The sequence below is a fragment of the Cricetulus griseus genome, chromosome 7 (assembly GCF_003668045.3).
Source record: "Cricetulus griseus strain 17A/GY chromosome 7, alternate assembly CriGri-PICRH-1.0, whole genome shotgun sequence".
Taxonomy (NCBI): Eukaryota; Metazoa; Chordata; class Mammalia; order Rodentia; family Cricetidae; genus Cricetulus; species Cricetulus griseus.
This window is the reverse complement of record NC_048600.1, coordinates 75,322,448-75,335,697: the sequence shown is the minus strand read 5'-3', so window position 1 is coordinate 75,335,697 and position 13,250 is coordinate 75,322,448. Positions and strand designations below refer to the sequence as shown.

Sequence of the window (13,250 nt, the reverse complement as noted above, 5' to 3'; positions counted from 1 at the left end):
GAGGAAGGGTAGCCTCTCTAATGAGAAAGGCAACTGTCTACATGTAAAAGAATCAAAGTAGATCCATATCTCTCATCCAGCACTGAAATCAGTTCGGGATAGAGTCCTTAAGTATAACGGGGGCAGAGTGCATGAGGAAAACACTTTCGAGCCAGCACAGGCAAGGGCTCCCTAAAAAGCAGACATCAGCAAAGGAAATAATCCCCAAATTTAACAAAGGAAATCATTACCAGAGGCAGTGCACAGCCTGGGGGCACATCCTTGCCAATCATACAGCCTATGTGGCATTAACATTTAGAACATACAAGGAACACCAACATTTAAGTATCTCCCAAATCAAAATGGGCTAGCGAACTGAATAAAGGAAGACATAAAATACCTTTAGCTGTCAGAGAAATCCAAATCAAAACTGCCCTGGCATTTCATGTGAGCCCAGCAAGACTAGATCTTACCAAGAACACTAATGACAACAAATGCTGGTGAGGACATGGGAGTGTTAAACTGGTTTGGTTGCCATGGAGATCAGTATGGAAGTTTCTCAAAAAGCTAAAAACACATTTACTCCAAGATCCCACTGTACTACTGTGGTATGTAATAGAAGGACACCAGACATACTTGTATATCTCTATTTCATTGCTGCCAAGATATGGGACTAGCCTGGATTTCCACCAACAGATAAATGAATAAAAAGGTATGCATTCACACAGTGGAATTTCTTTTAGTTACAAAGAAAAATGAAATTATGGGATGGGTGGGGCGGGATGGGCTCTTGTTGCTAATCCTGATCTGAGTTCAGTCCCCAGAGTGTGTGCTGTGGCACACGCATGCACATATACACACAATTATAAAAATAAATAAATGCAAGAAGGAGAAGAAAATGAATAGAACTGGAGACCCTTGTATTAGGTGAAGTAAGCCAGACTCAGAGAAGCAAATATTGCATCTTTTCTCTCTCATGCAGATGTAGATTTAAATGCCTCTGTGTTTATATGTGTGTACATGTATATATATGTGTGTGTGTGTGTGTGTGTGTGTGTGTGTGTGTGTGTGACACAGAAATAGAAAGGGCACTATGAGAGGGGAGGAAGCTGTCTGTAGAGAGGGAAGGGGAGCAAGGCAGGGTTGTGGAGTACACAACCTGTTATCTTCTGTAACTTCTGTTATCAAACAGAAGCCGGAGCTATGGGAGGAAGGGAAATAGAGGTTGGGAAGACAATGATGGGTAGGGGAAGAAGAAAAAAGTGCAGTGATATGTCTAGGGAATGCCAAATGAAGCCCATTTTCTTTTTGGCCAGCATACAGGCCAAAAACTTAACAATAATTAAAAAACCCTCCAGAACTTGACATGTATGAGAATATTATATTGAAACCCACCATTTTTTATAAAATTAGTATCCAAAAGAAACTGAGCTGAGGTATAGCCTTGCGGCAGACATTTGCTGAGTGTGAAGTCCTGGGAGTGAACCACAGAAATGTAAAAACAACAACAACAAAACCAGAGACAAAGTAAGCTCTTGTGTTTTTCCATTTCATCTTCTAGGCAGCATTCCTATTCCAGCTGCAGACACGCTATTTACAGAGTCAGGTACTCTTTTGTATTTTTACTACACACTACTGTGGGAAATGTAGAGCGAATGTTTTAGAGGGGTTTTCTGTGTAATAATTTGCACCTCAGTTTCCCTGTAATTCATTTCTGTGACAAACATGCACTTTGGGAACATGAGCCCCTGCAGTTTCGTGTACTGAAGAGATGGCCACCATATAGACACATCTGTCTGATTGCTTAGTTTTCCTTCTGTCCCTCTACGACCTTCACATCTAACCCTTCCCTACTCGGGAAGCTGGCTACCGGCTTTGCCTCTGACCTGGCAGCCTGGCCCCGATTTTGGTACTGACCGGGAGGGTCTAGTGTTACTACAGCTACTCTTGTAAGTGTGGGAAGGACCCTGGGGGTGCTGCACACAAGGCGGAAGGGAAATTGAGGGAGGAGAGGGTCAGAAGTGGTTGAACAGAAACTGGGCCCCACTTTAGTTACCGTCCTGTCCCAGGCCACCTACAGGTAGTTTGCTAGCCTTTAATCATAAAGGCCTCATCCCTAAGCCAGAGGAAACTGCTCTGCTTTGACAGTCACCAATTCTGTTTGATTGCTGGGAGAGGACTGAAGTGTAGACAGCATAAACAATAGGACTGTGCATTGCCGGGCACAATGGTTGCATGCCTTTAATTCCAACACTAGGAACTCTGTGAGTTTGGGTCCAGCCTGGTCTACATAAAGAGTAGCTGGAGCTACATAATGAGACCTTGTCTCAAACATGAAACAAAAGGAACAGCATACAAAGCTAAGCAAAGGGATGGACATGCTTCTCCCCACTCGCTTTGAAGCAAGTGTTTCTGAGTGCTGTGCATGTGAGGAGATCCTCAGGTACAGCTCTGAGGAGTGGTGGGCTCTGGGCCCCAACACCCCTAAAGCCTGTGTGTTCTTCCCGGGACCACGCCCTCTTTTCCCCCGTTGCTGTGATGAAACTGGACAGAGTTTTGAAACGGTCACCGCAGGCTTCTGGGTGGCTCAGTGAGAAGCTTCATCAGAGGAGGGGCTCATTTGACTGTTGGCCATTCCTGACTTTTCTCCTAGCCTCATGTGACTTTCCCACTGCCACCTAGTTAACTATGACAGCCTAGCCAACTAGCTTTTGAAAACAGTAATGTTTTCCTATTTGTTTGGGAATTTTAGGGCATCATTATGCCCCAAGTTATTGTTGGGATCGCAGCAAATGTTGTCAATGTGGGCATGAATGCGTTCTTGCTGTACGCCTTGGACCTCGGAGTGGTGTAAGTGGAGACCCCGTTCATCCAGCAAAGACTGCCGTGTGTGGTGCCCTAGGGCTGGGGATATGCCAGTGAAGCGGGGGACGTGGACAGGTAAGCAGGCACCTAGCAGTCTGTGTCCGGTGCTCTGCACGGCAGGTAAGAGCTGGCCCCGTGGGCCCACAGGGGAGCAGCTAGCTTGTGTGGGGGAGAGAGGGTGAAGATTAGATGGGAAGCCAGGAGCCTTGGACAGCAATGCTGCGGCTTCTGTGGTTGAAGCTGTGTTAGTCCTAAGCAAGCTGCTGCCACCTGGAGGCTGAGGTGGATGCCAGGCAGAGGCCTGAAGGGCTTCTCTCAGGGCCTCTGAATTTTAAGTGTTTGAGGCAAATTCCTTCTTGAAGCTTAAAGAGATGAGAGCCTCATAAGGAAAGAAAGAAGTTAGCAGTATCCCAATCAATGGTGTCCCCATGGCCCTTCCTCACACCAGAGGAAGCTCTGCTGCCCTAGCCCAGAGCTAATCTGCATACGGAGTCAGAGAGTCACACCAGCAAATGAAGATGGAGGCCCACGATTTGGGCGTGCTTCAGGGCACTGTGTTCATTGGTTAGTGGGTCATGACTGTTGCTGTTTTATATATGTAACAACAATGAAAGAAAAAGAGGCCATGAATTTGAACTGTAGTGGAGGGAAGGTGTAACATGGGAGTGGATAGGGGAAGGAAAGGGGGGAATAAAAAAATCTAATTAAAAGAAGTTAATATGTTAGGAATTAAGGAGAAGAAAAGAAAATAGAGTATAAACTATGAATTATGTCAACTGTGGGATATCTTTGCTGCGATTTGTTTGGTTTCCATTCACATATTAATGTGGGCTCTGAATATCAACGAAACCATGACATATTAAAGAGTAACACAGACAGGGATGCAGCCCTGTGGGAGAGAGCGCTTGCCAGCATGTACAAGGCCTGGTTCCCTTGCTATCTTCTTCATGCCAGAAAGATGAAGGAAGCTGTATCAGTCAGAGTTTCCTGGGGGGAGAGAGTGAGGGAAGGGGAGAGGGGGAGGGGGGAGAGAACACCAAGAAAGAGGAATTCTTGGATGGACCTACATGATAGGAGCTGGGTAGTCTAACAATGGCCATATACCCATTGAAGAGGCACGAAGTTAGATGACCTAGCTATCCCAAACTGACACCAAAGGCCTGGAGGCGCCCTGTAGAGTGAGTCACTGGTGGCAGGTGCAGGTTGAAAGGCTGAGGAAGCCTGTCTTGGTGAGGGTTTCTACTGCTGTGATGAAACAGCATGACCAAAGCAGCTTGGAGAGAAATGGGTTTCTTTTGCTTACACCTGGACTTCACATCACGGAGGGAAGTGAAAGATGGAGCTGATGCTGATGCAGTGAAGAGCACTGCTTGTGGCCTGCTCAGCCTGCTTTCCTAGACCACCCAGGACAACCCGCCCAGGGATGGCACCTCCCACAGTGAGCTGGGCCCTCACGCATCAGTCACTAAACCAAGGTGACACCCCACAGACTCGCTTTCAGGACAGTCTTGGAGGCATTTTCTCACTTAAGAGTCCCCTTCTCAGATGTGTCTAGGTTTGTGCCAAGTTGACAAAAGCCAACCAACAAGAAACTGTAGTCTAATGTCGGTGGATGGTGACATCACTAGATACTTTTATCCCAAAAGGAAAGGGGGCTTGGAGACACTGGTGTGTTTCTTCCTCTAATTTCTTTGTGTCTGGACCACCAGCTTGCTGGATGGTATGGCCCCACATTCAAGGTGGGTCTCCCCTCAATCATTGCCTCCTATGTCCACCTCTAGACAAACCCCACAGACCCATAGAAGTGGCTTAAAAAAAAAAAAAAACATTCTTAGGCATATCTTAATACAGCTAAGTTGACAACCAAGGGCAACTGTCACCCAGACATTGGTCAGAGCATAGAGGGGTCTCATCAGGGAAGGAGAGGACCAGTGGATTGACTAGACATCACAGAGGGCCCAGGTTCTCCTATGAAGGGCACCTAAGAAACAGAATGTTGGACTCTTCCTAAAGAGATGTGCCTAGGATAGTTTGGAAAAAGGAGAGACTATATATGGTGGCGGGTTAATAAATAATCAAGTGTGAAGCTCAGACAAGAACACGAGAGGGAAAAGTAAACGAGAAGACTGAGTGTGGCCCTGAACTGGCCCAGCATTCACGTGGGTGGAAAGATGGCTCCCACTGATGACGCCCAGTGTTCTATTTGATGGAAAACAAACCTGCTCTAACCCTGTATGATAAAACCATGGCTTGGTTGAACACTCAAGTAGAGGAGCTGGCTGGCTCAACCCTCTAAACTAGTCACCACCTAAGAAATACTTAGTTGAGGGTTAAGGTTGGTGGCTTGTGGGATGCCCATACAGCTTCAAGCCCTTCGGGGTCACACTGATGAACAGCAGCTCCATCTCCATGGAGACAAACAAGCCTATTACACATGGATTTAGCCAACACACAAAGGAAGATGGCACAGGCACTCCAAGCTCATTGCCAGCAAAAGCTTGTCAGAGGCAGACTGTTGGTTTTTGTTTAGAAGGACATGCTTGAGCTATCCCTTGCCTTTTCTCCTGCAGAGGGTCAGCCTGGGCCAACACCACCTCCCAGTTTTTCCTGTCTGCCCTGCTTTTCCTCTACGTGTGGTGGAAGAGGATCCACATCCACACCTGGGGAGGTACGTGACCCTGCGTTCTTGCATTGCACAGTGGAGACCCATGGGCCACACTGTGGAGGCTCATGGGCATAGCTCTGGCTTTTGAATTTCTTTCCCTTGTAGAAGGTTTTTTTTTTTTTATCTTTTAGGAAATCTCAAAATATAGAAAATGTTTGTTACTGGAAATACAGAAGTTACTAGGGACAGTGTATGACTTTGTGTTTGTGTTTTTACCAAAATAACCCTTTGTTCATAGAATACTGATAGATACTGAGTTTTAAGTTGCAGTTATATTTTATGAATTAAAACTACTAATATGAAATCCTGTTTCTGGAAGATCATGCCATTTGACTGAAGGGCAGTTAGCTTTACTGTGGGATCAACGTAAGAGAACAGACTACTCTCTGATCAGCCAGGACAACTCACAGCTAACTGAGGAGCCCAGACCCTCGAGTAGACACCCACATGCTTAACTGGATTTGTTGTTTGGCTTCCTTCCTTCCTTCCTTCCTTCCTTCCTTCCTTCCTTCCTTCCTTCCTTCCTTTTTTTCTTCCTTTCTTTTTTTTCAGTTTTACTGAGGCAAAGTTGATAAAACTTGTATGTATTTAAGGAGTGACTGTGGCGTGACTTTTACTGTGGTAGTTTGCTTTGTTTTGTGGTCCTGAGGATGGGACCCAGGGTCTCATATATAATAGGCAAGTGCTCTGCTACCGGCCTGCATCCCTACTGCTTCTTTGTAAGTTTTGAGACAGAGTCTTGCTAGTTGCCCAGGGTAGCTTCAAGTTTGTGACACCCCTCCCCCATCTCAGCCTTCTAGTAGCTGGGATTACAGGTGCACACCTCTGTGGTAGCCCACTGACTGTGATGTTTTGATGTACATGTACATTATGAAATGATGACTGCTGCAAAGCTAATTAATGTGCCCAGCACCTTGCATAGTTATGGCTCTGTGTATGGCAAGCATGGTTCCTACTGTTTGTCTCGACAGACTCAAGGTGCACAGTGCTAACTGCATTCCTCAGTTGTTCGTTAGGTCTCCAGAAGTTTCCATCATGTGACTGATCTCACTGATTCTCTTCACCACCCGACCCTTGGTAACCAGCCTTCTGCTCTTCTTCTACTTTTTCAGATTCCACATAGAGAGATCATACAGTATTTGTCTATGCCTTGTCTCACTTAGCAGGTATATCCTAGTTTCATCCATGTTGTCACAAACTGTTGGGTTCCTTCTTTTTAATCATTATTCTCTGTGTGACCTGGATCTTGTCACTCTAACAGGATTGAGATATGGCTTTCACCAGCACTTCCTTAGCGATGCTATGTGGACATGGGCATGTGGGGGCCAGAGGTGACATATATAGTGTCTTCATCAAGTGCTTTCCTTCTTATTGTTTGAGACATCCGCTCCCTGAACCTAGAGCTCACTGATTCAGCTACACCGGTGGCCACCAAGCTCCAGGGTCTCCCATCTGTCTCTCTGTGCAGGGACTTCGGTGAGCACTGTGTGTCTGCATCGACCCTGGCTACCTGAACTCAGGTCCTCCCGCTTGCGGGGCACACACTTGGTGGTTAACATCCATCTCCCATTTGAAAGATGGTCTGTCTGTTCACTCTGGTAGTCATTTGGTTTGCCTTGTGGGGCTTTCAGTTTCATACAATTCCACTTGTCAATCTTGCTCCTCTTTCTCGGGCTGTTGGAGTGCTTTTCAGGAAGCCCTTGTCTGAACTGACCTCTTGAAGTCTTTTTCTGTGGTTTCAGGGTGTCAGGTCTGACATGAAAGTCTTTTATCCACTTTGAACAGATTTTCGAACAGGGTGAGATATAGAGCTTGGGTTTTAGTCTTCTACTTGTGAAGATCCAGCTCCCCCCCACTCCCACCCCCAACCTCCACACACAACCTTTTATTGCCAGCAACAAGTATTCATGTTTTAAAACAAAATGAATCTGTGAAAAGTGCTTAAAATAAGAACACACTTAGGCCCCTTAACCCAGCTTTTCTTCCAGCTTTTCATTTGCTTCCATTTCACTTTTAAAAGCTGACGCAGATGAGCCAAAGTTGAGAGAACTTCTCAGTGTTGCTCTGTGGCCTCCTCAGCGGAACATAAGGACTGTGCATTAATTAACTTCCTCTTGTCTGGTCGCTGTCCTTAGTATTTCAGAGTGTGTTCCAAGTCAAAATGATCTTGGTTTTATTGGTTTTGTTTTGTTTTGTTTTTCAAGGCAGGGTTTCTCTGTATAACCCTGGTTGTCCTGGAACTTGCTCTGTAGATCAAGCTGACCTCAAACTCTCAGAGATCCACCTGCCTCTGCCTCCTGAGTGCTGGGATTAAAGGTGTGCACCATCACCACCTGGCTTGTTTTTTTTTTTTTTTTCTTAACAGCTTCACTGATGTATAATTTATATACTGTGAAATTGACTCGTTTGGCATTATATTTTTACTGGTTTATAGAGTTATGTTAATTAATAGTTTATTTAAAAAAAATTCCATAACAGAACTGATTCCTCCTGACAGTTTGAAGCTTGTTTTCTCCCCACCCTCACCCCTGGTAGCTGTCAATCTGCTCTTAGTCTCTAGGTTAATATTAGGGGTTTTCTGCATGATTTCTATAAGCTATCTGGTTACAGCCCAGATTAGTAGCTGCCAACAATTAAACATCATGCCCTTAATTAAATATGCTAATTACTTTCTCAATGACATGACCAAATATTTGACAAGCAACAACTTAGTGTAGGAGGAATTGACTTTAGCTAATGATTAGTGGAGCCAGTCCATCCATCACTGTGAGGAAGTGACAGATGGCATCAGGGTGAGGCGGCTGGTCACATTGCATGTGCAGCCAGGAGGTGGAAAGAGATAAATGTGGTGCTGATTGACTTTCTTCTTCACTGGGCAGACACACTTTGTCCTTTGTGACTAGGATGTGATCTGTAGGCAGTAGAGAGCATTTGAGCCTCCAGCTCCTCAGTAACTTTTACCCAGTGGCTCCAACCCCCCAGTGATGATTCTCTACTGAACCAGTGATCCCACAGTGAGCCTCAAACATTCTTTGGCTCTTGAACATATGTGGGCCAGCTATGATGCATTCAGAATAAGTTTAAGGGAGAAGGAACCAGTTAACCTAGCTTAGCTGTTATGGGCTTCCATAAGTGGTGTGCACAACTGGAATCCAAGAGTAGGTGTTCCGGTATCAGTGTCCAGAGGAAAATCTGGTAAATCACACTACTCACTATAGCATATTCAGCTGCACAGTTTTCTTACCTCTGTCCTGTATGGCACACCTTGGTTTCCCCTCTCCTGAGCACCCTATGTGTGTGTGTGTGTGTGTGTGTGTGTGTGTGTGTGTGTGTGTGTGTGTATAAAATCACTGTGTGTGTGTGTGTGTGTGTGTGTGTGTGTGTGTGTGTGTGTGTGTATAAAATCACTCTCTACTTTCCTGACTTTTAGGAATTTTTACTGACAGGTCAGATGTTATTCTGTTGGAATTGCTTTTGCAAGGTGGCTTTTTTCTCTTACAGACTTCAGGATCCCTTTATTCTGTAGTCTTAGCAATTTCACTGTAAAATGTTGTGGAAGGGTTCTTTTCAGGTGTATTTGTTTGGGGCTCTAAATTTATCTTGCTCTTGGATGGTTACCTCTGCTTACATTTGTGACATTTTCTAGTGTAACCTTATTGAATAGATTTCTGTGCCTTTTTTTTTCACAGTGTTTGTATGTGTGGTGTATGTGCATAGGATGTGTATTCAGATGTGCTTGGGCACAGTGTGTAGGTGATTGTGAAGCCTAGGGTTGATGTTGAGAATCATTCTCAATCACTCTTGCATGTTATTCTTTTGAGGCAGGGTGTCTTGGACTTGGAGCTTCTTGATATGGTTAGACTTTGTCCGAGATAGGGTAGCTATTGCTGTGATAAAACACTACGACTAAAGCAACTCGGAGAGGACAGAGTTTATTCAACTTACACTTCCACATCACAGTTCATCACCAAAGGAAGTCAGGACAGGAACTCAAACAGGGCAGGAGCCTGGAGACATGAGCTGATGCAGAGGCCATGGAGGTGTGCTGCTTACTGACTTGCTCCTCATGGCTTGCTCAGCCTGCTTTCTTATAGAACCCAGGATCGCTATCGATAGACCAGCATAACTCCATTTTAAGATTAAAAGCCGTCTTGTTACAAGGTCAAAATTAGTTCATTCCTGTTTTCTATAAAACTTGTGTTTGACCATGTCTTGACCCATTTTCTGGAATTTGACATTTTCCACACCCTATACCCGAATCTCCACCCTAGTATAATGTTCTGCCAAATAATTTTGAAATATTCTGCTCAGTTCCCATGTAATTAAAACCCCTGAAAATCCCCAGTCTTGCAGTTTTGGGGCTAATATAAACCCCACCTTCTGTGTTTGAGGTTATTTTCTCAAACTCCACTTTAGACTGATAGCTCTGTCAAAAAATAAAGTTTGCTTAATTTGATCAAAGTATTTGGGTAATGGTCTTTGCTGTTTGGAGGGATTGATAACCAGCCCAGGGATAACTCCACCCACAATGGGCTGGGCCCTATCCCAGGAATCACTAATTAAGAAAATGCCAGAGGCAGGCGGATCTCTGTGAGTTCACGGCCAGCCTGATCTACAGAGCGAGTGCCAGGATAGGCTCCAAAGCTACACAGAGAAACCCTGTCTCGAAAAACCAAAAGAAAGAAAGAAAAAAGAAAATGCCCTACAGGCTTGCCTAAAGCCTGATCTTGCTTTTTAATATATTTTTAAAAATTTTTATTTCATGCGAATTGGCTTGCCTAAAGCCTAATGTTTCTTTTAATTATTATTTTTTCATTTTTATTTCATGCACATTGGTGTTTTGCCTGCATGTCTGTTTGTGAAAGGATGTTGGATCCTCTGGAACTGGAGTTACAGACAGCTGTGAGGTGCCATGTGGGTGCCGGGAATTGAACCCTGGACCTTTGGAAGAGCAGCCAGTGCTCTTAACTGCTGAGACATCTCTCCAGCCCCCATCTTTTGTTGTTTGTTTGTTTGTTTGTTTTGTTTTGTTTTTTTGAGACAGGGTTTCTCTGTATAATAGCCCTGGCTGTCCTAGAACTCACAGAGATCCACCTGGGATTAAAGGGGCATGCACCACCACCACCAAGCTCCAGCCCCCATGTTAAGAAGAATTTTCTCAGTTGAGGTTCCCTTCTCTCAGATGACTCTAGCTTGTGTCAAGGTGGCATAAAACTAGCTAGGACAGTCTTCCTAGCCAGCTTGCTCCAAGGATCTCTTGTCTTTGTTTTCTGAAGCTAGAATCACAAGTGGTGACACCCACCTGTCATTTCCATGTGTTCTGGGGATCTGGATTTTGGCTCCTTTGTCTGCATGGCCCACACCTTAGCTGCTGAGCCACCTGCCCAGCCTTGTGCCTTTAATGTTTGCTCCATTTCTTTCCCCACATACTTTTGGGTTTGAGCACTTATACCCCAGAATCCTCATTTCTTTTCCTGTTGCTTGAGAAAATACTTTGAGAAAAGCAGCTTAAGGGAGGAAGGGTTTATCCTGGTTCACAGTTCAAGAACACAGCTCATTACAGTGGGGATAACAAACTAGAAGGAGCTTGGAGCAACTGGGCACATCAGACCCACAGTCAGAGGGTAATGGATGAGCACAGACAGTAATGAGTCCATGACGCTGTTCGGTTCATACTCCGTCTTATATAGCCTAGGATCTAAGACTGGGAATGTTGCCATTCACAGGTGGTCTAACCAACTCAAACATGTCCAAAGTAACCCCCCACAGGCATAGCCAGAGGCCCATCTCTCAGGCCATGCTAGGCATCAACACTTTCCTTGACTTCATCTTCATCCCTGATAGTTTTTATTCTACTTGAACTGCTCTATTGGTAATTTGGAAATTGTGTTTTTTTTACTCAATTAACTGGCATTCCTCTGTTAAATTTTTATTCCTAACATTTCTTTTTGAATTCTTATTTTCAAACTTTAAATTTCTTCCCTGAATTTCCCATGTTGTCCTTGACTTTCTCTTCTATGTAGCTCACTTTCTTGTCCATATATAGATTTTCCCCCCTCACTTCATAAATGCTTGCTTTCTTCTTTGAAGTCATTATTGTTTTTATTAGTAGATTTCTGAATACTTTATCTGGTGTTTCAACCATTTCTATAGCATTGGATGTTACCTAAGAGTAGTGATCACTTGGACGTTTGTGATGGCTATTCCTGGTTGTCAACTTGACTGACATGGAATTAACTAAAACCCAAGTGGCTGCCTACACCTGTGAGGGGATTTTTTTCTTAATTAAATCATTTGAAATGGAAAGACCCACTTCTAATCCAGTTCTCTTGAGGTGGGAAGATCCACCTTTGATCTGGGCCACACCTTCTGCTGGCAGCTTGCATAAAGGCCATGGGAGAAGGAGCTTGCTCTCTGCCTGCTTGTTCTCACTCTCTGTAGCAAGTCCATTCTTTTAATTCAGTGGAGCCTATTTCTTTGGATTTCTGGCATGTATTGGAGATGAGACATCCAGTTCATGGACTGAACCACTACTGGATTCTTGGACCTTCCATTGGGCCTGTCAGCCATTATAATCTCTCTCTCTCTCTCTCTCTCTCTCTCTCTCTCTCTCTCTCTCTCTCTCTCTCTCTCGCTCTCTCTCTCTCTCTCTCTCTCTCTCTCACACACACACACACACAGAAGTACACTGTCAGAGCTTCAGAGTTCTTGTTCCTGATGACTTTGAGCACAGGGTTCTCATGCTCCAAAGGCATTTATTCTCCAGTGAGTGCCTGGCTCCTAGCATCCGAGAGTGGGGATACCACCCACATACCTTCCGCTTACCAAGCCAACCCTCCTGCCACCTGAACTTCTCACCATGCCTGTGTCTGACCCTGCTCCTCATCTGGGGAGGCCTGCCCTGTCTGCCTGGTCACGTGTCCTCCTGTATACATTTTTACTTACCTAATTACACAGTAGATTTATTTGTTATTACTATTTTTTTTTTATTTAGCAAATCCACGAGCCCAATGTGGCTCATGGACTATTAGTTCTGGAATACTACCACATCTGGTCATTCTCACCTAGCCTGTGGGGGTTGCTGCACTTGTAGAGTATAATTGAGCTATTGTGACAGCACCATTTGACAAAGTTAAAATAGTTACCATCTGGCCCTTTACAGGAAGTTTGTTGGCTTCTGGTTTTGCCCTGTGTTTTCTCCTTTGAATCATGGTAAAACATCCTTCACATGAGACTGAGCACTCTGGCCACTTTTAGCCACACTTAGCACAGCTCAGTGGTGTTGAGCACATCCTTGTTGTTTTGCAACTATTGCCACCATTGGATTTATCTAATTACTGTTGCTGCAACCTTACACTGCAGAATGGGTGGATATAATAAAAACTAAGTTGAGGACTTTTTTTTCCCTAAATCTGGGTTTAATTAACATACATTGGCCTTGTGCTACTAAACAACCCAGGCTGGCCCCAAACTCACTACTCTCCTGATGCAGACTCTCAGATGTTAGAACAGCAGGTGTTGTGTGGTCAGTTCTTTCTCTCTGAGCTCATGGTTGCAGTGTTGCTGCCAGAGCCTATGGTTCCAGTGTTTCTGCTACAGCTCATGGTTCTAGTGTTGCTAACAGCAATGGGCCCTTCTTCACAGACTGTAACATGCTACAAAGAGCCTCACAGGAAGACATGGAACGACTGTGCTGGCAAGAGCTCATTTCCATAACAGAACCACTCTCTGAACAACACAG

General features: G+C 44.7%; 1 protein-coding gene across 1 annotated transcript in view; it reads left to right on the top strand.

The window, feature by feature from the left end:
- LOC113836755 (multidrug and toxin extrusion protein 2) overlaps positions 1–13,250 on the top strand; it is a 44,031-nt gene that overhangs the window by 11,729 nt on the left and 19,052 nt on the right. The window contains exons 6-8 of the mRNA XM_027426198.2: positions 1,541–1,585; positions 2,732–2,829; positions 5,415–5,512. Of these exons, the coding sequence (XP_027281999.1) occupies positions 1,541–1,585; positions 2,732–2,829; positions 5,415–5,512 (241 nt within the window). The remainder of the gene's footprint in view (positions 1–1,540; positions 1,586–2,731; positions 2,830–5,414; positions 5,513–13,250) is intronic.